The sequence below is a fragment of the Aspergillus pseudoviridinutans genome (assembly GCF_018340605.1).
Source record: "Aspergillus pseudoviridinutans IFM 55266 DNA, scaffold_4, whole genome shotgun sequence".
Classification (NCBI taxonomy): domain Eukaryota; kingdom Fungi; phylum Ascomycota; class Eurotiomycetes; order Eurotiales; family Aspergillaceae; genus Aspergillus; species Aspergillus pseudoviridinutans.
The window spans coordinates 765,712-788,434 of NW_025091284.1; the positions used below are offsets into that span (position 1 = coordinate 765,712).

Below are 22,723 nucleotides of genomic sequence, written 5' to 3' on the forward strand. Positions count from 1 at the left end.
ATAACTGAATTCAACTCCGAAAACTTGGGGTCCCGCGAATATGGCCCAAACTCGCCGGGGAAGAATCCCTTACGCCTGCCCAGAATGCCATTGCCTCAAGAGACCGAGCGTGTAGAAGAAACGAGACATACGCCAATTAGCAAGACATTTCAAGTCGGACCATTGTTGATGGATCAGGTGTAACAGGGATGGAMCGAACGCGAAATAGGGAATAGTATATTGTGACGAGGATTAATCAACTCAGTATGAAAATAAATAATATTGTTGCCCGGCGTCTGTACCACTTATCGGCTTTCTATTAAGCCCATCATTAGCTCAAACAACGCCCGCCGCACTGGTAACGATGTGTCTCTATGCTGAGCTGAGAAATCATTATCGATGGATGCGGCAAAGCCGATATTTAATCAACTACTATCTAGTTACTAATCAATGCTACTGATATCCCAAACAGTAGGTTTACTGACCACAGGTTGGTCCTATAGTTAGTCAAGACAGTTGTTATCATCTCCCCGCTTTTTGGCCGATTCGGGCTGACTATACACTCCTCCAAATGTCTCCGAGACGGGAGAACTAATGGGCCCGCAGATTAAATCAAGCTGGGGTATTACTGCAGCTCACACGGTAGGATTGCCGGATTATCAATCAACACGACATGCATAACGGAGACGTGCAGATAAAATCTAGGCTGTTCGCTTCCTCCATTCTCCCTACAGCCGTTGAATCCAGAAATCCATGCCACCCTCGATAGAAAACTCACTATGACTGCAACAAATAATAACTCAAAACCCTACATACCTGTTGCCGGCATTGCCAGTGATGGCTGGTCAACAAAAGACCAGGCGACTGCTACATGCTACTGCGGTACTGTGCAGTTGATATTTGTAAGTACTACTTCAGCGTACTAGCACATATTCTACGACTATGACCTGTCCCGCTAATTACCTTTAGCCAACAAGAGGCCCCGGACTCGTTGATACATTCGCCTGTCACTGCACGGACTGCCGCAAAATAACCGCATCGATGTTCGCGACTAATTTCATCGTTGCGGATCCATATCTCAAACACGTGCGCGGCGAAGAGGCCCTCACCAAATTTAGCCAGTCGAAAACCACCACGTCCGGCAAAGCAATGGCAAACTTCTTTTGTTCCAAGTGCGGCACGCTCATGTATCGGACCGGTGAACTTTTCCCAGGACAGCGCATCCTTCGCACTGGAACAGTGGACGACTTTACCCTGCATGAAACGACACTGAAGCCACGGGCTGAGATATATACCAAAGATCGTGTTGGTTGGCTGTGTAGTGCAAAGGGGGTTGGACAGGTTGAGGGGGTGGCTCTTCCTGCCAAGGATGCTGGCATCCCCAATGAATAAACTGGGCAATTGGTGGCATTTCCTTCTGGTAACGAGCAAATCTTTTTTTCCTCTGCGCTACTGACTGAGAAGGATAGGATTGGAAATTGACTCAATAAGCGGATTTTCTGCTAAGTTGTAATAAAGGTTGACAATCTTTAGATGACAGCGGACGGGGTCAAGGATTATGGGAAAGGCTGGGGGCACGGTTCCTGCCGCGTACACATCGACACGTGTTCATATTAGCAAAATCCGCTACAGCGGGTGGTAATTTTGGCTTTAATCGGTGGACGGACTTCCGGAGATGAAGTAATTACTGGTGAAAAGCACAGTAAAGCAGAGAAAGCCGAACCATTCTTTCCCATTGTAGAGGAGCCGCTCTCCTAACTTCTGTTCGGCCCTGGGGAGCTGGGACCAACCCTGCTTTCTGAAATAATTCGGCGCACTGTCCAACCGCGGGGGGAAGTCCAACTAGCAAAATCAGTAAATGGGTGAGAATGATGAGAATGATGGCACTGCGAAACTCACGTCCTTTCGGTGGATAATGGTAGGGTCGACTTGGCCCTCATACTTGAACTCAGTGCGGTATGCCCAAAGTCCTCCAACTCTCAGTCCAGCTCAGGTGGCATAGGGACATTTGATTGCCCTTTGGGCAGCATAACATACTCAGCTGTGAGGCTAGTGGCTTGGGTAGATGCCCCAGAGCTTCCTGTAGAGTGCTCCATTCCCTATAGCTGATGAGATGCTTCCTAGGGCTTTCTTGCATGAGGGCCTTGATGAGTGTTCTGGGGTCTTTTTCCGCGGCAATAAAGGGCAACCTGACGACAGAATTGAGATTCCTGAGGAGCTGAACGACCCCATACTCGGGCTGGAGAGAGACTGATCAATCAATTGGTGTGGTGACCGGCCGATCAAGAACTTACAATTTCAGGCTGGAAGATCGGGTTCGATACAAAACTGCTCAAGAAAAACCCTGCCTGGGAAATGCTGGTCTTCTTCCACAGTTCTGGGTAAGTTTCTCTTCTATACGCTTCCGCCTCGGCTTTTGAGTCAAAATGGTAGACGTGTCGCATCGGAAAGAGAAGACAATACGAAGCGCTCCAGCGTGGGAATCTGGCTGCAGCATCGATTACGCCCTTCAGTTGCTCCGTCTCCTGGTTGGCGCCCCAGGCATTGAGGGGCTCGTCCTTGGTGGTCTTCGCTTGCTATAGGCCATGAAGTCTTATAAGATGGACTATTCTCTCCAAACAAACAGGCATGACATGATAAATCGTTCTAGCCTTGGCATCAAAAGCACTAAACTGCCTTTTTTACCCCACTATGGACAAGTCACTGCCCCACCGGACTGCAGATCATTTCTTTGGCACGCGGTACTACCCGCGACGACCCATACCAGTAGTTGTGCCACCCGCGAATGTCTTCATCTTTGTCAAAGTAAACTAAATGACTGACTGTCGGAATATCTTGGATAAAATTATTGAGTTTGCGATCCATAGGCATTCCTGAGCAGTCACAGCATGAATTGACAGTGCTGTGAAAGTGGTGACGTCGCTTGACTCGTAAATATCCAAGTTTTTCTGCCCAGGGTTCCAGCCAGCCTGAAAGTATGTGTGATCAGCAGGACGAGGCTGGCTGAACACCACACGCTAGCTATCATCGTAGGCCATTCACTATGCTACGTAGGGTCGCAAAGGTAGCACTAAGAGTATCGGAATCTGTGATTGTATGACGATCTGGACAATCTCCTGCCTGTGATTTGTCAGGGTTCAATGTTCAGCTTTCTCCCCTCCCATCCGCAAAAGCCTGTGATTTGTGCCTCAGCTGCAGTTTTCCAAAAGCGTACAGAGGATCTACGCACATATTGGTAACAGGAGATGAGGTGTAAACCCCCCTCGTAATTTTGAGCCTGACCTGTTATTGAACTTCCCTGCTGGGAGTTTGTTAAAAGGTTGTAAACCCCGCTGTGGTGTCTGGAGACAATGGGCAATTCCTTTTCCTAAAACCACTCTTTTCCAACCACGTTGATTGTCCTTTAACTAGGATTGACTGCCATGGCCACAGAAACGATCATCCAGGACTTCATTGCCAATAAAGTACCAGTGTTTCGAGTGGGAGAGGTGGAATATGAGCGTTCCGTTGCGACGGCCAATCTCCTGTACCGGTTCACTCGACCGGATTGTGTCGTCCAACCTGAGGGCGCCGGCCATGTTCAGTTTATTGTCACACGGGCGAAGGCTCGGGGTGTGTCTCTCACTATTAAGAATGGCGGTCACTCTTACGCTGGATTCTCCAGCACCGACACCGGAATCATGTTGGACTTGGTCCGCATGAAGAAGGTGGAGATCGATCGGACAGCAATGATGGCCACCCTGCAAGGTGGCTGCCAATGGGGCCACGCATACAAACAACTAGTTAATGAGCGTATGAATGGAGCGATCATCAACGGTGGACGCTGTCCCACTGTGGGTGTGAGCGGCTTCACCTTGGGGGGTGGTCTTGGCCCGTTCACCCGCCGTTTCGGCATGGGATGTGACACCCTGAAGGAGGCGACAATTGTCACTGCGGACGGTAAATTAGTGACGGTGAGAGACAGCGATGACCCTAAGTCAGACAAGGGCAGGCTCTTCTGGGCGCTGTGCGGTGCCGGAGGCGGCAATTTCGGAGTGGTGGTCGAGTTGAAGCTCAAAATCCAAGAGTTGGGGAACAGCAAAGGGGAAGTGGTCGCAGGCCGTTTCACCTGGATGCCCAAGACGGACGAGATGGATGGCTTCATGCAAGCAATGCTCCGCTTTTACACAACGAACTGGCCAGACCAAATGACCCTGGATACCTCCTGGCTCTGCGATCTAAAAGGAACCTCAAGCGAACTGAGCGTTCGGGTTCTGTCCTATTTCGATGGTAGCAAGGACGACTTCGACAATGTGATTGACAGATTTGTGGAGCAACCAGAACTCAAAAAGCAACTGAAACGACGATCCATGGCGGAACCATCCACCCGCTTCCTCCATGAGACTCTCGTGAGCCAGTGGTCTGAAGAAACCGTGAAGTCTTTCCCGACCAACCGTTCCTACCAGATCTACACTTCGTTCGTGTTCAAGAGCGACCGAAGCCGAATGAAGGCTGTTACCGAGGCCATCCGCAAAGAGATGCAGGCCTTCCGCCGTCTATTCAAGGGGGAACAGGGCCTGCTACAAGTGACTTGGATTCATTCCGGCGGAGAGGCCAGTAGGAAAAAACGCTCGGCGACCGCGTTCCGCTGGCGTGATTGCACCTACCACGTTTACATCATGTTACAGTGGGAGGATAAGTGGCTGGAGCGCGACATGTGGGGTTTCCTTGGACAGTTCAAAAAGGAACTGCAGCCCTACTCGATGATGGGACGGGCCGCATTCATCAATTTTCCTGATCGGACTCTCACCACCGCCGCCCACGAGAAGGTCTACTATGGAAACAATCGTCAGGAGCTACAGCGAATCAAGCAAATCTGGGATCCAGATAATTTCTTCGATTGGGGTCAGGGTATTCAGTCTCCGACATCTACCCGACAGAACGTGGAGTTTCAGTCCCGGATCCTTCCCATATCGCTCAGCGGTGAGACGGCTGCTGCAGATGAGGAGGAAGAGGGAGGGGAAGAAGTTTCATTAGATGAGAAAGATCTGACCGATAAGATTGCTGGACCGCAGTGGAAGGACGTTGCCCTCCCTCAAAACGCCGTGGGAGGGAGCGGGGTTTTTGCCTTGACGGACTTGGGATTCTAAGCTCCGTTCATTCTGCCTTTGAGATTTTGGAAAAATGTGGAAGCTGAAAGGAAACAATAGCTCATAGTGACAAGCAACCTCGAATTCAATGCGTGAAAAGGAACGTCCCCTGATTTCCTTTACCTTCCCAGTCCCCTTCCATCACACTGCCATCTTCGTCTAGCTCCCCTCGATAGATCCACGAATGTCGCGCATACTGCTTGACGAAAATCACCTGGTGGGCGGGAAACACCATCCCCCTGATCCAATACGCACCGGCATTGTCCGTTCCCTTTCCTACAATGGCCACCTGTTCGGACTTTTTCCCGGGGGAGGCGGTCAAATCGAACTCAGACGACCAACGGGTGTCTTCGTTGGTTCCGCTGTATGTTCCTTTCCATCGACCATTGATCCGCTGAATTCTCTCCCTATCCCATCTGTTAGCACTCGCAACTGCTTACCTAAACAGACGCGTCAGCAGCTTACCTCGCGGATACCACCTCCTCATCAATTACCTGATGAAAGACAAAGAACCCCATCGGTCCATTGCGAACATCCCCCCATGACCCATGGACCACACTCAACGCTCGATCCAATTTTCCAGAGTACACCCATCCATGTGTGCTGTAGTTCTTTTGTAAATTCATCGAATCATCTGAGTCGAGCGTTCCTGCGATTGTGAACGAGCCAGCATCATCAGTACCTTGTCCCTTAATGCGGGCCCGGGTGGAGTCGATCGGGTCTCTTTCAAACGAGAGAACGAAGTCAGATTCGCCGTTGGCAGTTCCGTCTGAATTGTCCACCGTGTAGACGCCGGCCCATTGGCCATTGAGGGATCTAGATAGAGATTGTTTGAGCTTTCTTCGCCTTCAAAGGTAGTTTACTCTTATAGGAGATAGTAGAATAGACTCACTGGGACTTGATAGACATTCCGGTTAGTTGAGACGGCAGAATTCTTTGTACCTGTTAGTATTGCAGTTTCCTTCGAGCGAGCTCATGGAACTACTATATATATGTCGTCCATGGCTCACGCACTAACCTAGGGGGGAATATCCCTCACCTTCAAACACTAAATCCAACCCCCCTGGCGAATAAGACCAGCGGTGACGTGTTCAAGCAGGCAGATAGATCAGCTGACTTGACCCCAGTGAAGATCCTGTCTCACCGTCTGGATCTGTGCTGTTTCATATAAGCATTGAACTGACTCGATTCCGGAAGTGTGATACCGCGGTCAGCCACTTCGTATCGGTTCCAAGTCTTGCGACGTTCAAAATGTGAGGCATCCAGTTGCACAGCTGGCAAGATTTTGAATGCTCACAGGGAACATTTCGGCCTTTGATACACATTCTCGTGAATGATAAGTAGACTGATTACCGGCGCCTCTGCGAAAGCCCAAGTATACTGCGCCACACACAAGCCAAGAACACTGAAATTCTAGGGTGTAAACTAAGAAATATGAATGGCGTGGAATGGCTGACTGAAGGGAAATAGAAGGCTTAGAGAAATCTGGAAAGCACCCTTGGAAGCTTACAAGAGAGTGGTGATGGGGATAAAAAGTATAAGCGCTAGTAGTGATGAGGAATAAGACCATGAAGGTAAGTAGCACAGGAGAGAGGATGTCAATTCCCAAGAGGCTCTTGGATAGATAAGAGAGCTAAGTAGAATGTGAGGGATGCTTCGATGGCTATTACTAACAGTACCGTTTCTTCAGCATCAACAGAAACATCAACCTCGAAACCTGGAATGCTACGGTTGTTACCGAAACTTTAAATCATTTTCTGGGATTCAATCCATCTGGAGTCTGGAAATTGCAACAGATCTGCTTATGTTACCGGACGACAAGCCGGTGTAAAACTGGTGTATTTGCCTCCCTATTCTCCTGACTTGAATCCTATTGAGGAGTTCTTTGCTGAGCTCAAGGCCTTTATCCGGCGGAATTGGCAGTTCTACGAAGAAAACCCCAAGCAAGGATTCGATAACTTCCTTGAATGGTGTGTTGATGTCGTTGGTGCAAGGAGGAAAAGCACAGCGGGGCACTTCCAACACGTAGGCTTGATCATACAGGAGATGTAACACACCTATTACGGCGAAATCCGAACCTTATCCCCACGGTTGACTCGAACACATTCCTCCGTGGGTTTTAGTCTAAGCCGTGCTTTATTTTGTATTTGGTCAGTATCCATAGAAATCCGGAGCGTAAATGCTAATATATACTGTATCATCACACCAACTAGTACTATAAGTTTAATGTGGCAGTTTGTGACTAACACACGGGATAGGTTGGTCGCTTCCTGTTAAGTGCTCCTCTTCGCTCCGCCCAAGTCATTGGGTCAACCCGGACCTAAGATGGCGAAGACCACGAACTGGGAACGGCTTTATCCGTTATGCTCCTTTGTCTTCCATGTCGTCGCAACTTCATCACAATCCTTCATGATCTCATTCCACTGCATTCGACTCCACCGCTCCGGCCTTTCGACTGCGTCCACAAAATGTTTCATTGCAAGCACCATCTGCACCGACCAACGCTCCTTGCTAACCTTCCCAATACCAGCAGCCAGGGGTGGCATCAAGAGATGATTAATTTTCTCTTCAGAAGCCCGATTATGCCCCTCGACCGCACATAACAAACTCCAGACACTCTCATAGACAACCTCCCGGTCCCAGGCGACATTCATCGGCTCCCGCATAGTAGGACAGATAGCCACCCAGGCACAGCGCCGCGAATTCTGCTCCAGCGGGACGGGAAACTGCACAAGCGTGCATGTGCCGGGCGGGGCGAATCCTCGCCATTTCTCGTATAGCTCCAGCTGCACTGCGCGCATTAAGGCTTCGTAGTCATCGCGTGGGCTGAAAGCTAATGAGATGGCGTCGTCGAAGCCCCCATCTAGACGGCCATACGAGTTTGCAGGTGAGACAATCAGGTCGAAGGTTACTGAGGGGTCAAGCCGGTTCAGGCGCGAGTTAACCGGGGTGATCGTGAGCTTTGATGGTAACTCGGGCCAGTGCTCTTGCTGCGCTGTTTTGAAGGCGGTGATGAAGTCTGCGTCCTGGCAGAGCAGGATGATCTCCGGGATGTTGGCAGTCATATTGTTGTAGTGTTGACAAATAATGATACGGTTTAACTGGCGAGTGACTGAGTTGTTTACGTAAATCTCGAACCTCATCGACACAGCAAAGATCCATGCAAACAGAACAAACACGATGGGAGTTCTGGCCTGAGAAGAGGAAGAACTTATGCTGAGGGCCCGCCGAGCTGTATACACGATTTAATTTAGGCGCGTCACAATCAACAACCCGGTTGTGGCTAAGGACACGGATGAAGACCTCGTTCTGGCCCCCAGTTCCCATTGGAAAAGCTGTTCCTTGGGGATAGGCTGGAAAACATCCTTTCGACGAAAGGTTTCACAATATACTCGGCGAACTTTTCTAGAGCTTCGTGGAGATTGTTCGTTTGTTCAAGTTCCCATGAAAGAAAATGGTCCAAGTACGATAAGGCGCGAGCAATGTCGGAATCAACCGCGGGTCCCTCTTTCTAACACAAATCCTCGTAGACGTATAAGAAGGAAGGTAGAGATGTACAGTACCTGGAGACGCAACGAGTTCGAGAGTAGCCTGCTTGAGTGCCCTAGGCTTATACCCTTTCCGAACGGGTTTTTCGGGCCATAATGCCGCCGTGGCCTGTTCTCTATTCATTGTAACATATCTAGACTGAATTACTACTATTTTCGTTGCTTTGTTGATGTTATCCCTGAAAGTCTCGTTGCTCACTCGCGACCGTTGCCATTCGGTATATTCCTCCACAGCGACATCAAGCAGCCCGTGAACCATGATTGATTCAGCATAGCCCGGCTTAGCAGGTATAGCGTCATTAGCAGGAGGAGGCATCGATTGTTGAGATGATCCAGCCTGGAGGACATTGATATTGACTGGAGGACACGGCGAACCGATTGTCGAATTATCCGAATTATCCGTGGGTTTTTTCTGCTTATCGAGTCGCTGGTTCTCCTCAGCATATAGCTGATCACGAAGGCTATCGGGTATATCATCATGGGAATCAAAGTCTCCTCCTTGGTTCTGAGACCGTATTGACGACGGTCGTGCCATTCCAGTCCACATCAAGAGAAACTCGATCGAAGACTTCGGCAGCGTAGCTCTTCATGAATACCTAGCAGACATCGGGGATTGGATATACCGTATGGATCGACTCCGCAGCCTGTTTATTGCTGAGGATGTACTGCACAAGTGTTCCATCTGCATACCCTCGTTTCTCGATAGCCTCTAACGGTGAGACGAAGCAGCTGTAACGAGCGCTCCCAGACCCTCCTCTTGACCGGGTGTCCCAAATTCCGGGCCGATAGGCTTCAAATGAACTCTCACTCAGATCTGCTAACTGGATAAGCCTTAGCCGGAGCCCAGTTTTCTTCTTGACTAAGTGGATGAACTTCTTGCCTGTTAATTGCGTCGCTTCCCCTTACAAGATGGATTGGCAACCCAGCGTTAAAGAGGCCGACCAGACTGTCCACCATTTCATTGAAGTCACCAGCTGCCTCTAGGATTGATTTCGCTCTCAGTAACTGCCGCATGATGTTATTCTTATATGCGCTGTGGATAAGCGCATTATATGGCATATGGCTGTTTGCCTCACAAAGCTGGAATCTAACTACATCACTGCTGTCATCTGTCAAAAGGAATCTGGCCTCCAAATGCTGAGGTAGTCTCTAAATTCAGATATTTGCTTCAGGTGGCTCCGCTCATCAATCCACTGCATCGCCTGTTATCCAATAGTTCTGAGAGTGACAAGATGTAATATTACTTACCTATAAATCCGCCTCCACAGGATGTTCCAAAGGCATCCTGTCTGGACGTTAGAGGGTGCTTTTTCCACCATTTATCCACGATATTCACCACAGCTCTAACTAGAGCGTCGTGGAAAAATTTCAGCTGGAGAACAAAACTTCGGTCAGTCAATATTGGATGAGGCGAAAGGGTCTCCAGGCTACAATCACATCCAGGCTGCAGTGTTGAATTGGAATGTCGCCTGATAGACTTTTCTATCCTGATCTCGATCTGCCTCTTTGGCCAGCATCACTGACAACGGTTGTCCTATATTGTCTGTGGCTGACAAGCAAATCTGCAGATGTTGAGGAGCCTGGTAAATGCTTTCCATATTTACGGTATTGCGGTAAATGCGTGAAGATATAACATGATTTTATGAAGCCGACGTGTGTTTTAGGGTGATGAAAGATACAGGTTATAACCTTAAGAAAGCTGTAAGGATGGGTCAAGTCATAGGGCGAAATCAAAGCTTTTATTTCTGTCCCCCCTCAGTTGATTTTGATTGTAGATTGAGATAAGACCAGTATGGGGGCTCGTCGTTGTAAATTTCTACAAAATTGCTAACCCCCTTACCAAAAACTGTATAGCAGCCAATTTTAAGGATTTGAATACACTGGCATTAAAATTGACCTCCCTGGTGGATAGAGGTTACATTGTGGTAACTTTAACAATAGCATTAGGTGCTTAGCTGTATGTTGGGACTTCCCTCAACCAAAGTTGAAAAGCAACCTGAATGACGATTGGCTATTGGCGAACGTAGCACATCTAGGCCTCCATTGAACATTGTCGTTGATGTCATGAAGTAATTACCAAATGCGTTGCTATCCGGATCCGGTAAGGAAACACGCTCCAAAAACTCATTCCATGTATAAGACAACCCGTCATTTATTGCCAGGTTACAAATGCAACCATTGAAAAAAAATTACAGGATAAGAACGAAACACAATAATAAACTTCACGTCTGCTGATTGTGTTTCTGGTAAGCGATCTTCGCTGTGTAACTGAAAGTAGGAAGCATTGGTCAGCTATCTCATACGCCGCATGTCTGTCTGTCTACAGGCGACTAGGAAAGCGGGTATGGAAGTTCTCGCAGCAGGTGCATTTCGTAATGCTAGAGTGTCTGATCAGGATACCTATGTCTCTGCGCTGTTAAGCAACACTGGAGTGGCACAGATATGTCCCAAATTGTTCCCCGGTAGCAATCAACAGCCCCGAATGTTTCCTTGAGGTAGCCCTGGGCCTGTCGAACTCGGAGCACTTGGACGTTCAGTGTCTGGTTAGTCAATACCAGTTCCCGTTTGACCTCAAGTCCTTCCCATCATTCAGCATCAGAGGCTCATCCAATAGCACTTTTGCTTTTGTCGATAAGCGATCCAACCGCTGAGAGGTCTGGGGACGGCGATTGAAGATTCGCATTTGTCATGGTCGACTACTGCGACTGGACTTTGAGCTCCAACCAAAGAATCCAAAACGTCATTCAAGCATGAGTCTGGTTCAGCCGACGTAATGTACGTATAACAGGTGAGCGCCGCCCACGAAGAGCCAATCTCTCAAATCACTCTCTTCCTCTTCTCATTAAATACCGCGCAAAGCAATGACATATGCTTGAAACACATCTATCATCAATTTATTCACGATGGCCAGTAACAAAGTTGCCTTCATTAAACATCAGGCTCCAGAGTTCGATGCGATACTGGGCCCCAATCCCCCAGAACCACAAGTTTCGATACTCGCAGACGAGGGTCCTGCCGGTTTGCATCTTTATCATGAAGCTTGCGTCTATCACCAACCGACGCGTAGCATCTTTGTGACCTCGGACCAGATGACAAATCTTAAGCATATCAAGCTCTCCCGAGTATATGATACGTATCAAGGTTCTTCCACAGAATCAAATGCTGCCAAAGTCGAGCGCATCACGTTTCCACATATTGACGGTGCCATGCTGAATGGCGGCGTTAATTTCGGTCGTGATCACATTCTCTTCTGTGCTCAGGGATCAAAAATCCCGAGTGATCCTTCGGGTATCATCAAGGTCGCGGTTCCACCTGAGGGTAGTAGTGACACTACATCAGAGGCCATGATCAGCTCTTTCTATGGGATTTCATTCAATTCACCTAATGACGTGGTTGTACATCCGGACTCCTCCATCTGGTTTACAGATCCTCAGTATGGATTCTACCAGGGCATTAGGCCTGCACCAGAGCTGCCCAATCAAGTCTATCGTTATGATCCTAGTAGTGGATCCATTCGGGTTGTTGCAGAAGGCTTTGTACGGCCAAACGGTCTCTGCTTTTCACCTAACTTCAACACGGTATATATAACAGACACAGGTGCAGACCCTGGCTCACCCCCATTCGATCCGGCGGGCCCTTCGCATATCTATGCATTTGATATTGTCCTCCCTGAAGGGCAGACTGAACCGCAGTTGGTAAACCGTCGTGTATTCGCGTATGCCCCTGGAAAAATGCCAGATGGAATCAAATGTGATACCCATGGCAATGTCTACGCTGGATGCGGGGATGGGATTGAAGTGTGGAATCCTAGTGGTGTTCTTATCGGCACGATTCAAATTCCAGGTGGAGTAAGTAATTTCTCCTTTGGGGAGAAAGGAGTCATATATGTTTGTAATGGGACCAAATTACTCAGAATACATTTACGAGGAAGAGATGTCAAAGGGGCTCTTTTAGGTATATGAGATGAACAAGCAATAATATGAGGCGTCCGGTTGTTTTCTTTCAACTCCACTTCCGGGGACCATTGGTGCTCCCTTGCAGCCTTACATCTTGAGCCTGGCGAAGCCCATCGCTTTCGCATCATTGGCCGCACAGCGCTATAATCTGTCTAATAGTATAGGACGGCCATGATATGGTGATTATGGAAGTAGATGCGGTTCGCACTCAGCCAGATTGTCCGTCCAGTGGATCGTATGCTTTAGAGTGACTATTCAGGAACAACAACTCCGAACGAGTCGTTCCTCAAAATATAGACTCAAACTGTATAACCCCACACAGAGTTGCCCAATACCCCCTCCCTGATAAAATTAATCTCTTTGTATTTGAAGAATAAAGTTGGTAATGCTTATCGGCCAACTTATGCCTACTTTAGCCTGTTCTCCACTCAACTTATCCCGGCATTTTAACCGACCCCAAAAAGTGCCAGCTTCCCCCCCCGCAGCTTTTAGTCCTGCGACATTCCGCGACTCTCCCGGAAGTAGGCGACATATGCGTCCGAGATCATCAACACATGGCACAAAACCCAGCATTTGTGATGGAATCCTCCTCTACTGATACTCCATCCAACCTCCCCAGCCCATCCACAGCCGGCGACATACGGCGGACCCCACGCGGAGCCGCGGCATACCCCCGCAAAAGGGCGATCACAGCATGCCAGGTCTGCCGTGCGCGGCGCACCAAATGCGACAATCGGAAGCCCTCATGCTCCTTTTGTCTCAAGGTTGGCGCTCAGTGCATCCAATCCGCCGTCGATTTATCCAGATTCGATCCCGCGAGTATCAAGATCTTGGAGCAGCTAAGCGAGCTTAAAGATGCGATGGGGAAGTGTCAGTCTGCTATTGAAAACTTAGGAAACTTGGAGGTACATGCTGGGCGGTCTAAATCGGTTGCTATAAACTGCTCTCCAGGCGAGACAGTTTCTGACGTAGACCGGACTCGACTGTTGCCTCCGTCTATTGAGGCTATTTGCCAGTGGCCGATTCTTGATCTAACCCCAGTTCCCCCGCGCGGGGAGGGTCTAGCCTCGACCTCAACCGACACAGACACCGGGAAGGGCTTATCACCCGATAACCTGGAAATACGACTCACTCGACCGCTACTCGATCGGTTTTTCCAATACGTGCACGTCAAAAATCCTGTGCTCGACGAAACATATACGCGCCGGTTAGTCGCCTATTTTTGCGTTGAGGGGCTAGACTGGTCCCCAGAATCATGTCTTGCCCTTCTTGTTCTCGCCCTTGGGGCAACCGCTACCCCATTTGAGGGCCCCGACCAACCCGGAAAGGACTCGGCATCCATCGTCAGTGCCCGCTCCTTCTACAAAGCCGCACAGAAGCGACTAGCCCTGACGGTGGACGGCCCAGATAGGGTGCTGGAAGCACAATGCTATTTCCTGTCCGGTGTATACGCAGCTACCGTCTTCCAACTAGACACCGCCTGGAAACTCTTCCTCCATGCCCTTGCATGCTGTCAAACCTTCCAATTCCAGTCCACCCCCTCCTCACCCGACACCCAGGTCTTCGATCCGGTGCACAGCGAGCGCACCCGCGGCCGGCGAACTCTAAGCCGAGAACAAACAATCTACTGGTCCTCCTGGAAATCCGAACGTGAACTCCGCAGCCAATTGCCCGTCCCCGATTTCGCCCTCTCGCAAACAGAAATGGTCACATACCCACATTTCTTCCCTACACCCCCCGTAAACGAGGATGTCGAATTCCCCGACCCGAGCGAAAGCCTCCACGTCCGCGAGGAACAATCATGGTACTTCTACCTATCTGAAATCTCCCTCCGCCGCTTAGCATCCTGCATCGCCAAGGGAATCGTGCAGTTCTACCCCACACTACCCGAAGAGCATTTCCTCGACGGATTAGCTACAGCAACCCGTATCCACGAATCTCAAGCGGAGGAGTGGGCTATCCGGCTGCCACGGGTTTTATCCCTTGACCAGCCGCCAGAAACGGATGATATCTGCCGGTTTGTCCTTCGTGGCCACCTGCTCAATCTGTACGAAAGTATCTACTGGCCCTTCATTGACGCGCTGATTAGCGGGTTTCCGATGGATGGGGAGAGAGTATTACTGCGGAGCCTTGTGCTGAAGGGATTACAGAAGCATGCTGAGAGGCTGTGGGTTAACCACGCCGGCTATAAGCATCGGCACCACGGGACACTGTTTCTGCTTCGGAATTGTAGTCGGAGTGCGCTGGTACTCGTGGCTGCCGCGTTGGCGATTCAGAGGCAGTTGGACAAAGAGGGGCAGTGCGGGGTCACGATGCCTTTGGGGTGGAGGGAAGCCGTGCTTTTAGCGGTGGAGATGAATCGGTATTGGGCAGGCGAGTCGGCCGATGCGGCATACCTTGGGAGGGTTGTTGAGGCTGCTTGGGGGAGGGTTGAAGGGGTCGATATCTAGCGGGAACCTCCTTTTTTTGCTTATCCTTTACAGGTCTTAAACTAAGAATTTCTATACCCTACACCATAGTAAGCGCTGCTTAGGATTCTCTTAGTCTAGTTTAGATCACGGGTTTGTGATCTCCCGCACACCAACATGCTATTAACTTCTAACTAATACCAGTAGATAGAGCTCTTTACACTGATTCCAGTAATATAATCTTTATTCAATTTAATTACTGTGGTACAGAGTTAGAGACAATTCAGTTGACGTAAATCGAAGTCTAAATAGCTTTAACATAGTTAGGATATACTAATCTAATTGGAAGAACTTTTAGTTATATGTTTAGCCAGTCTATTGTTTTCTTTTTTAATTATAGATCTATCTTACAGTACTTATCAAGAGAGTAACTTATTCCATTCTAATCAATATAATCTGACCTGATACCGGCTAGGTTCTTCATTCATTTAGTGGGAAAGCAAAAACCGCAAAATCTGATAGGATAGTTGCACCCATAGCCTAAATGGCATTTCTCCTTTCACGTCCCACTCACCAGTACCGCGCAATCGTGTCTGCGTGGAATGCACTCTTAAGTTTCCTGACGAAAGCTTCTGCTAGTCTCTGAGACATCACGTGGTTAATCACTTACCTTGGCAGCCCTAGATTTTACCCCATCGCTAGCCCTTGGCCATAAATCATTGGATACTAGTGAGCACTAACAGAGTTAAGTTACCTTAGCAAGCCGCGGAGTGTCGCAGACCCAGCCAAGTGGACAAGATTCTCACTACCCTAGTATGGCCTGATCTGGGCTTCGCGGAGTGTCGGAGATCCAGCCAAATGGCTAAGCCGATTCTCTCACTACCTTAGTGTGGCCTGAATCTGGGCTTTAGCGGTGTCTAGCGTCCCAGTAGTTAGACTCGTCTGGGGAGTTCTCCGCAAATATATCAGTACCCCGGATGGCCGATCATTAGGATATACAAGCGACACTGATGAGCAAAGGCGTCGCTACCCATTCCTCTCTACGTCTATCATTTGATTACTCTATTACAATGTCCGACGCAATGGGAGGAAAGCTCTCTGCAGACGCTGCCAAACAGGAGACTTCGGTCAGCCACAAAGAACACATAAATGCGGTTCATTCAGTCGAAGATTCCGTGACATTCTCTTATGTTGTGAAGCACCATAAGGCAATTATCGCATGGTCTTTTTATTGGGCCATGTGTGCGATCGGTTGGTAGGTTCTTTACCACCTGCTTCTCCCCGATAAACAATTGAAAAGCCACCAACACTTATACGCTATATACAGGGGATTCGATGCTCAAATCAACGGCGCAGTAATCTCAGTCCCTGCCTTTCGGCGCGAATACGGATACGTCTTGGATGGGGAAGCGATCCTCCCTGCGAACTGGCAGTCCGCGTTCAATGTTGCCAGCTCGATTGGCCAATTTTTTGGTGGATTTCTCTGCAGTTGGATGGCAGATAGGGTTGGGCGCAAGCGCTCTCTTCTCTGCGCTTGTATCATCTGCATTGGAGGCACCTTAGGTGAAATCTTTTCGCACGCCCGCGGCGCCTTCCTCGTGTCGAAGCTCATTCTTGGGGTTGGCTTGGGACTCTATCTGACGCTTGGGCCGCTCACTTGCAGTGAAATTACACCTGTGGTGCTGCGTGGCTTATCGACTGCTGGTGTCAACTTGGGTATTTGCGTTGGTCAGCTCCTGTCTAATGCAGTCATTAAGGGGTTTGGTGAGCGGGAGAATCGTTGGGCATTCGCTGGGCCGTTTGCAATGCAGCTGTTCTTCTCGGTGGTGCTGCTTGCTGGACTTCCCTTTGCTCCGGAATCTCCCTGGTATCTAGTTCGAAAGAACCGCATGGACCAGGCTCGGAAGTCGCTCCATAAGCTATGGGGGAAGGACTTTGACGTCTCTGCTCTACTAACCACAATCCAGGTATCCGTCGAAGAGAGCGCACAGCAAGCAAAGGCCAGTTACATCGACTGCTTTCGCGGTACAAATCTACTCCGCAGCGCCATTTCCTGTGGTGGATTTGTCTGCCAACATCTCGTCGGGATCATCTTCGTCTTGGGTTACTCAACGTACTTCTTCGAACTCGCCGGGCTGGAGACAACGCACTCCTTCGATCTAGGTGTTGGCGTCACAGCTTGCGGTGTTTTTGGCAACTTCCTCAGCTGGTTCTGCGTCAATTCTTTCGGCCGTCGGAAATTGTTCCTCTCTGGAATGGCAACTCTCACCGCTCTGCTCCTTCTCATCGGCATCATGGACGTCGTCCCCTCCAACGCAGCGAAATGGGTCCAAGCATCCTTCACAGTTATCTACGCTTTTGTATACTTTATGACTGTTGGGGCCGTCTCGTTTGTCCTGTTAGGCGAGGTCTCGACCCCTTTGCTGCGCGCGAAGACCACAGCTTTGGCTACAGCCGTACAGGCAGTTTTCGGCATCGCGATGAATGTTGCTGTTCCGTATATGGTTAATCCCGATGAGGCTAATATGAAAGGCAAGGTAGGGTTTGTGTTTGGTGGCTGTGCGACGGTTGCTACGATTGTGAGCTGGGTGTATATCCCGGAGCTCAAGGGTCGGACTTTTGAGGAGATCGATATCATGTTCTCTACTCGGGTTCCGCCGAGGCACATGGGCTCGTACCAGATTGGTTGAAGTGACAAGGTTCGAAATGTAGTCTCAGGTTATCCTGTTGCAAGGCGCTCTGCTCTGGGACAAGGGTGTCGGTGCGTGTGGATGTCTGTCTGTTCAGAGTTCGAAGTCGGTAGCATCTACACATGCAAAGTGCGTATGGCTCAAGATCCTGAAGCTCTTGCAGAATAAATTTAGGATGTAATAAGTACATGATATAGTAAAATGGTACGAGAAAAGAGTAATCTATACGAGATCCATACCTCAGACAACTCTAGGAATGGGCGAGGTTAGTCAGCCAACCAAGAACAAACAGATAGCGCATCATATCAAGCCAATGACATATGGTCGATAGGTCTTCCAACTTTGTAGAGCACATATGCTACATGTGGCGGAGTTGTTACAGTTAGAACGGGGTAAACGGTGCTAACAATTGAGGCTCAATTTTGAGGAACGACTCGTTCGAGTTGTTGTTCCTAAATAGTCACTCTGAAGGTTACGATCCACCGAACGGACAACCTCTTTTAGCGGGTTGGATTGCCCCAAACCTCCAGACCTGGGGAAGTGGGCTATGTCGGCCCTTGTCGCGGAGTGTCGGATAAGTTGACGCCACCTCCTCTCGGCGCACGCCTTTAGTAACTTTAACACTCGATAATTGTACTCTGGAATATTTACACCGTAGTTTACATTCGGTAGTCTGATCCGACCTCGGGCGAGAAGGTTACTACTGTGGTGGAGTCTCTGACCCGTCGGGGAGTGTCGGGAAGTAGCTCAATTGTATGGCGAACGAGCAAGTGGATGTATTATGGGACGATCACATATAAGATCACGATGTTTATTGCTAAGATTTCTCGCTGATATCTTCATGGGATAGTTCCTCGTATGCTCGTCTTAGCTAGTCGAGTAATCTCTATCCCTAGCCAAGTCAGAAAATACTCTCGCCGGCCATCATGGGCTCATACGCAAATCAAGATTCCTTCCTGCGTGTGTCTGGTACAGACATAGTCGACGGCCATGGCCGGCCAGTCATCCTCAAAGGTGCCGCAATTGGAGGCTTCCTTAACATGGAGAACTTCATCACCGGATACCCAGGCCACGAGCATGAACACCGCGCGTCGATGGCATCTGTCCTAGGGAAAGAAAAAGCACAATACTTCTTCGACCGACTGATACACCATTTCTTCACCGAAGAAGATGCCGAATTCTTCGCATCGTTGGGTCTGAATTGCATCCGGGTCCCCTTCAACTACAGACACTTCATTGACGACCAGGAAAATCCACCGGTCTTCAAGCAAGCTGGCTTCGACATGCTCGACAGGGTGGTGGGAATCTGTCGAAAATATAACCTCTACGTCATACTTGACCTTCATGCCGTCCCAGGCGGCCAGAACCAAGACTGGCATTGCGATAGTGGTCTCTCGCGCGCGATGTTCTGGGACTTCAAAGTCTTTCAAGATCAAGTGATTGACCTTTGGGTTGCTATTGCGAAACACTATGCCCATGATCCCATTGTCGCGGGATACAACCCTCTCAATGAACCCGCCGATCCAGCACACGTTCGACTCCTAGACTGGTACGGCCGCGTTCATGCCGCCATCCACGCCGTTGATCCGAACCACATTCTCTTTCTCGACGGAAACACCTACTCGATGGATTTCTCTCACTTCGACAGTATTCTCCCCAACGTGGTTTACTCCTGTCACGACTATGCAACGATGGGCTTCCCTATCCCCGGGCAGCCATTGTACACTGGCACAGCGGAGCAAAAAGCAAAATTGAAGTCCCAGTTCAATCGAAAAGTCCAGTTCATGCGTGACTGGAACGTCCCCATCTGGAACGGCGAGTTTGGTCCCGTCTACCCGGATCCGCAGAGGGGCGAGAATGCGCAAGAAGTCCTGCAGTCCCGCGTTGAGCTTCTCCGTGAGCAGCTACGGATTTATGCGGACTCCAATGTCAGCTGGAGTATTTGGCTATACAAGGATATCGGGTATCAGGGGATGGTTTACGTCAATCCGGACACGCCGTATATGAAACTTATTGGCGAGTTCGTGGAGAAGAAGCAGCGCCTTGGTGTGGATTTCTGGGGGTGCACTGATAAGACGGGTGTAAGACATGTGTATGAGCCGTTTATTGCGAAGCTGAAGGAGATGATTCCCGTGCATCTTCATAAGAAGAAATATCCGCCGGTATGGACGTTTGATCGCCAGGTGGAGCGGGTGGTTAGAGAGTGTCTGGTCAGCGAATATCTCACCTGGGAGTTTGCGGAGCTGTTTGAGGGAAAGACCAAGGATGAGCTGGAAGAGTTGGCTGCTTCATTTGCATTGAAAAACTGTGTGCAAAGGCAGGAGCTAAACCTGGTGCTAACTCAAGACGCTTATAAAGTGAAAGCGCGATAAAATGGATTATAAAAGAAAACAGAAGGGCTCAGAAGGGCCGGGTGGTCAAAGTCGATGACAGTTAAATACCATGCATAGAAGAACATTCATGAACGATTGCTTGCTGTTATGTCATAATACGCCTTGCGGTCATACTCTTAAGCCCTCTCACGCTCAGCTGGTAACAGATACTGGGCTGATAATTTCGGTTGATAGGCCAATTAAGTGGAGAGCACCGCCTTGCGTCTCCAAAGGATGTATCTGAATCAAAAAAAATCGATTTCTAAGCTACGGTTTAAAGCTAACGCAGTTGGATATCTTTATCTGAGGCAGGGTTCAAGACCCCAGCTTGGAGGCGTCGACCTAAACCCAGCCCTCCAACAAGATCTCACAAATCACCTAGGTGCCGGAGGCAACTATTATAAGCATCGCGAGCCATGCCTTCTACTTCCCCTCGATCTGAGCCACCTGGCACGCATCTGGCTTGGACTTGGTCAGGGAAGCACCGCTCCCTCTTCGAGAAGATAAGACGCCCTTCTCCGCGTCCATCACGCTGTTTGTCCGTTTCCCTGTCTGAATTAGGTCGGGGTTTTCCGCTTTGAGTTTGGCAAAGTTTTTCTCTGCCTCCCAGTTCCAGATGCTATCACTAGCAAAAACAAGGTCCATCTCTTCCAGCGTCCTTTGACTCGATTCAGGATACAGCGCCCACACGATGAGGATACTGAGGAAGTTCACTCCGCCGAAGATGTACAGAGTCTTCTCGTTGAGTCGCTCAAAAATGGTCGGAAGGAGAAGTACCTGTTCGTAGAGGCTGTAAGTACGGTGCGCCGGTAATCAACAACTGCGCACTCGGGGGCATGCTTACCGTCCAACCATTACCGATCGACCATCCCACGACCCCCCATGCATTACCGCGAGCACGGACCTGCAGGGGGAAGATCTCGGCAGGGTACAACCAAGGCACAGTCAACCAAGTGGCACCAAAGATCATGGTGTAGAGAAACACAAAGAAGGTGGCCGCACCACCGACAGCCCCACGGGAACTTGGGCTGGCCTCCATKGTCGCACGGGCAAGGCCTCCAGCGAGGAACATGCAAATACCCTGCCCAACCGCACCCCAGTAGAGGGTCCAGCGCCGACCGATCCGGTCCAGGGTGAAGACACAGATCAAGGTGGCGAACTGCAAAGAGAGTAGTTAGCCGGACAAATTCACATCAACAAACACGGCGTGGACATGGACAGGCGTACCATATATGTGATATCGTTCAAGCCGGTCACCCAAAGGCGGTCACCAGCCGAAATGCCAGCGATTTCAAATATCTTAGGGCCGTAGATGGTGATACCGGCGATGCCAATCCACTCTTGCAGGATTTGCAGCCAGATTACCAGCTGTACGCGGCGACCGATGTGAAGTTTGCCCGACCCGATGCCAAAAAACATGTGGAAATAGCTCTGCTGCTTGGCGGTTTCCTTTTCCATATTGCTGATGCGAACGATATCATTACATTCGGCTGCGGCTAGGTCGCCATCTGCGCCTCGCAAACGTTCTAGGATAAAGCGTGCTTCTTCCTCGCGGCCCACTTTAACAAGCCATCGAGGTGACTCGKGCATGAACCAGATTATGACAGCGAGGATGATTAGTGGCACGATCTGAAAGGCGATGGGGAATCGCCAAATGAAGGATGAGACGGGGTCATAGTATTTGGAAGTCCCACTATGGACGTTATTAGACTTGTCGCTGACAGATAGCAGGTCCTGTGCATCACTCACAATTCAATCCAATAAGCCACAACGACTCCGAAAATGTTGAGAGTGAACTCCAGCGCGATAAACTGGCCTCGAGATGTGTGGCCGGCGGTTTCGGTGGCCCATACGGGAGTGACGGCGTTCAATAAGCCCGTCCCAATACCGTTAAACACGCGGGCTGTAGCCAATTGTCAGTCTCCTGCGCGACGTTTTAAGTCGATGGGCAACGGACCGCAATACATCCACTCTGCATTCTGTGCCGAGCACTGCAAACAGGCGCCGATAATCGACCAGACGGCGCCCAGGCCGATTGTGGAAATCCGGCCATAACGATCACCGAACCAACCGCCCAGGAGACAGCCAAAGAGGGTTCCAGGAAGGTAGTAAACGGCAACCTAGATGGTCAAATATCAATCTTCAGCTGTGTTCTCTTCTGCTTTGGCATCCTAGTAGCAAGAACAGGAAAGATAATCTTACAATGCTCCCTTGAAGCAGCGGTTTGGTCACCACAACATTGCCCTGTTGTTCATCGAAGTAACCAAAACCCATCAATTCAGCATAGTTCCGATTTGTGTTCACACCACCCATCAGACCTTGATCATAACCAAAAAAGAAAATGGAAATTCCGGCCACTATACAAACAGCATTGAGAAGAGATTGCTTGTATAGTTTATTGGCCACATTATGCTTGGACAGCGCTCCAATMTGGACCATTGTGGTCAGTAGCAAGATTATGACGAGTGTTTGTAAAAAGAAAAGAGAGAACAATATGAGGTAGAAGACAGCAAATTTCTTGATAGAGATGGATTGCAACTTTCCCCAGAAAAACTAGAATATTAGGGCTGACAAAACCTGGGGATGAGTTGCGTTTTGAATGGCAGCGCATCTCTCAGACTGTCTGTGCCTGTATACAAGT

General features: G+C 49.5%; 11 protein-coding genes across 11 annotated transcripts; 6 read left to right on the forward strand and 5 right to left on the reverse strand.

Annotated features, from left to right (window-relative positions):
- Window positions 1-758: 758 nt before the first annotated feature.
- Window positions 759-1,371, forward strand: Asppvi_005703 (GFA family protein; the record flags this gene model as incomplete). Its single annotated transcript, XM_043301618.1, has 2 exons — window positions 759-881; window positions 949-1,371. The coding sequence occupies 2 exons, from the start codon at window positions 759-761 to the stop codon at window positions 1,369-1,371; spliced, it is 546 nt and encodes a 181-aa protein (XP_043157553.1).
- Window positions 1,372-1,629: 258 nt separating this feature from the next.
- Window positions 1,630-2,609, reverse strand: Asppvi_005704 (uncharacterized protein; the record flags this gene model as incomplete). The annotated part of the gene is made up of 5 exons (XM_043301619.1): window positions 1,630-1,821; window positions 1,879-1,949; window positions 2,017-2,218; window positions 2,274-2,555; window positions 2,604-2,609. The coding sequence occupies 5 exons, from the start codon at window positions 2,607-2,609 to the stop codon at window positions 1,630-1,632; spliced, it is 753 nt and encodes a 250-aa protein (XP_043157554.1).
- Window positions 2,610-3,401: 792 nt separating this feature from the next.
- Window positions 3,402-5,108, forward strand: Asppvi_005705 (uncharacterized protein; the record flags this gene model as incomplete). Its single annotated transcript, XM_043301620.1, has 1 exon — window positions 3,402-5,108. One exon carries the CDS (start codon window positions 3,402-3,404, stop codon window positions 5,106-5,108), a length of 1,707 nt encoding a protein of 568 aa, XP_043157555.1.
- An 85-nt stretch (window positions 5,109-5,193) lies between these two features.
- Asppvi_005706 (uncharacterized protein) lies at window positions 5,194-6,017 on the reverse strand (the record flags this gene model as incomplete). Its single annotated transcript, XM_043301621.1, has 3 exons — window positions 5,194-5,515; window positions 5,574-5,924; window positions 6,001-6,017. 3 exons carry the CDS (start codon window positions 6,015-6,017, stop codon window positions 5,194-5,196), a joined length of 690 nt encoding a protein of 229 aa, XP_043157556.1.
- Window positions 6,018-7,462: 1,445 nt separating this feature from the next.
- Window positions 7,463-8,173, reverse strand: Asppvi_005707 (uncharacterized protein; the record flags this gene model as incomplete). The annotated part of the gene is made up of 1 exon (XM_043301622.1): window positions 7,463-8,173. The coding sequence occupies one exon, from the start codon at window positions 8,171-8,173 to the stop codon at window positions 7,463-7,465; it is 711 nt and encodes a 236-aa protein (XP_043157557.1).
- Window positions 8,174-8,800: 627 nt separating this feature from the next.
- Window positions 8,801-9,191, reverse strand: Asppvi_005708 (uncharacterized protein; the record flags this gene model as incomplete). Its single annotated transcript, XM_043301623.1, has 2 exons — window positions 8,801-8,803; window positions 8,856-9,191. 2 exons carry the CDS (start codon window positions 9,189-9,191, stop codon window positions 8,801-8,803), a joined length of 339 nt encoding a protein of 112 aa, XP_043157558.1.
- A 2,368-nt stretch (window positions 9,192-11,559) lies between these two features.
- On the forward strand, window positions 11,560-12,858 carry Asppvi_005709 (SMP-30/gluconolactonase/LRE family protein; the record flags this gene model as incomplete). The annotated part of the gene is made up of 2 exons (XM_043301624.1): window positions 11,560-12,504; window positions 12,808-12,858. The coding sequence occupies 2 exons, from the start codon at window positions 11,560-11,562 to the stop codon at window positions 12,856-12,858; spliced, it is 996 nt and encodes a 331-aa protein (XP_043157559.1).
- A 308-nt stretch (window positions 12,859-13,166) lies between these two features.
- On the forward strand, window positions 13,167-15,062 carry Asppvi_005710 (Zn(II)2Cys6 transcription factor; the record flags this gene model as incomplete). The annotated part of the gene is made up of 2 exons (XM_043301625.1): window positions 13,167-13,482; window positions 13,564-15,062. 2 exons carry the CDS (start codon window positions 13,167-13,169, stop codon window positions 15,060-15,062), a joined length of 1,815 nt encoding a protein of 604 aa, XP_043157560.1.
- A 1,028-nt stretch (window positions 15,063-16,090) lies between these two features.
- Asppvi_005711 (putative MFS alpha-glucoside transporter) lies at window positions 16,091-17,710 on the forward strand (the record flags this gene model as incomplete). The annotated part of the gene is made up of 2 exons (XM_043301626.1): window positions 16,091-16,275; window positions 16,348-17,710. 2 exons carry the CDS (start codon window positions 16,091-16,093, stop codon window positions 17,708-17,710), a joined length of 1,548 nt encoding a protein of 515 aa, XP_043157561.1.
- A 926-nt stretch (window positions 17,711-18,636) lies between these two features.
- On the forward strand, window positions 18,637-20,082 carry Asppvi_005712 (glycoside hydrolase family 5 protein; the record flags this gene model as incomplete). The annotated part of the gene is made up of 1 exon (XM_043301627.1): window positions 18,637-20,082. The coding sequence occupies one exon, from the start codon at window positions 18,637-18,639 to the stop codon at window positions 20,080-20,082; it is 1,446 nt and encodes a 481-aa protein (XP_043157562.1).
- Window positions 20,083-20,505: 423 nt separating this feature from the next.
- Asppvi_005713 (sugar porter family MFS transporter) lies at window positions 20,506-22,521 on the reverse strand (the record flags this gene model as incomplete). Its single annotated transcript, XM_043301628.1, has 6 exons — window positions 20,506-20,859; window positions 20,927-21,241; window positions 21,310-21,775; window positions 21,832-21,985; window positions 22,040-22,202; window positions 22,285-22,521. 6 exons carry the CDS (start codon window positions 22,519-22,521, stop codon window positions 20,506-20,508), a joined length of 1,689 nt encoding a protein of 562 aa, XP_043157563.1.
- Window positions 22,522-22,723: the final 202 nt, after the last annotated feature.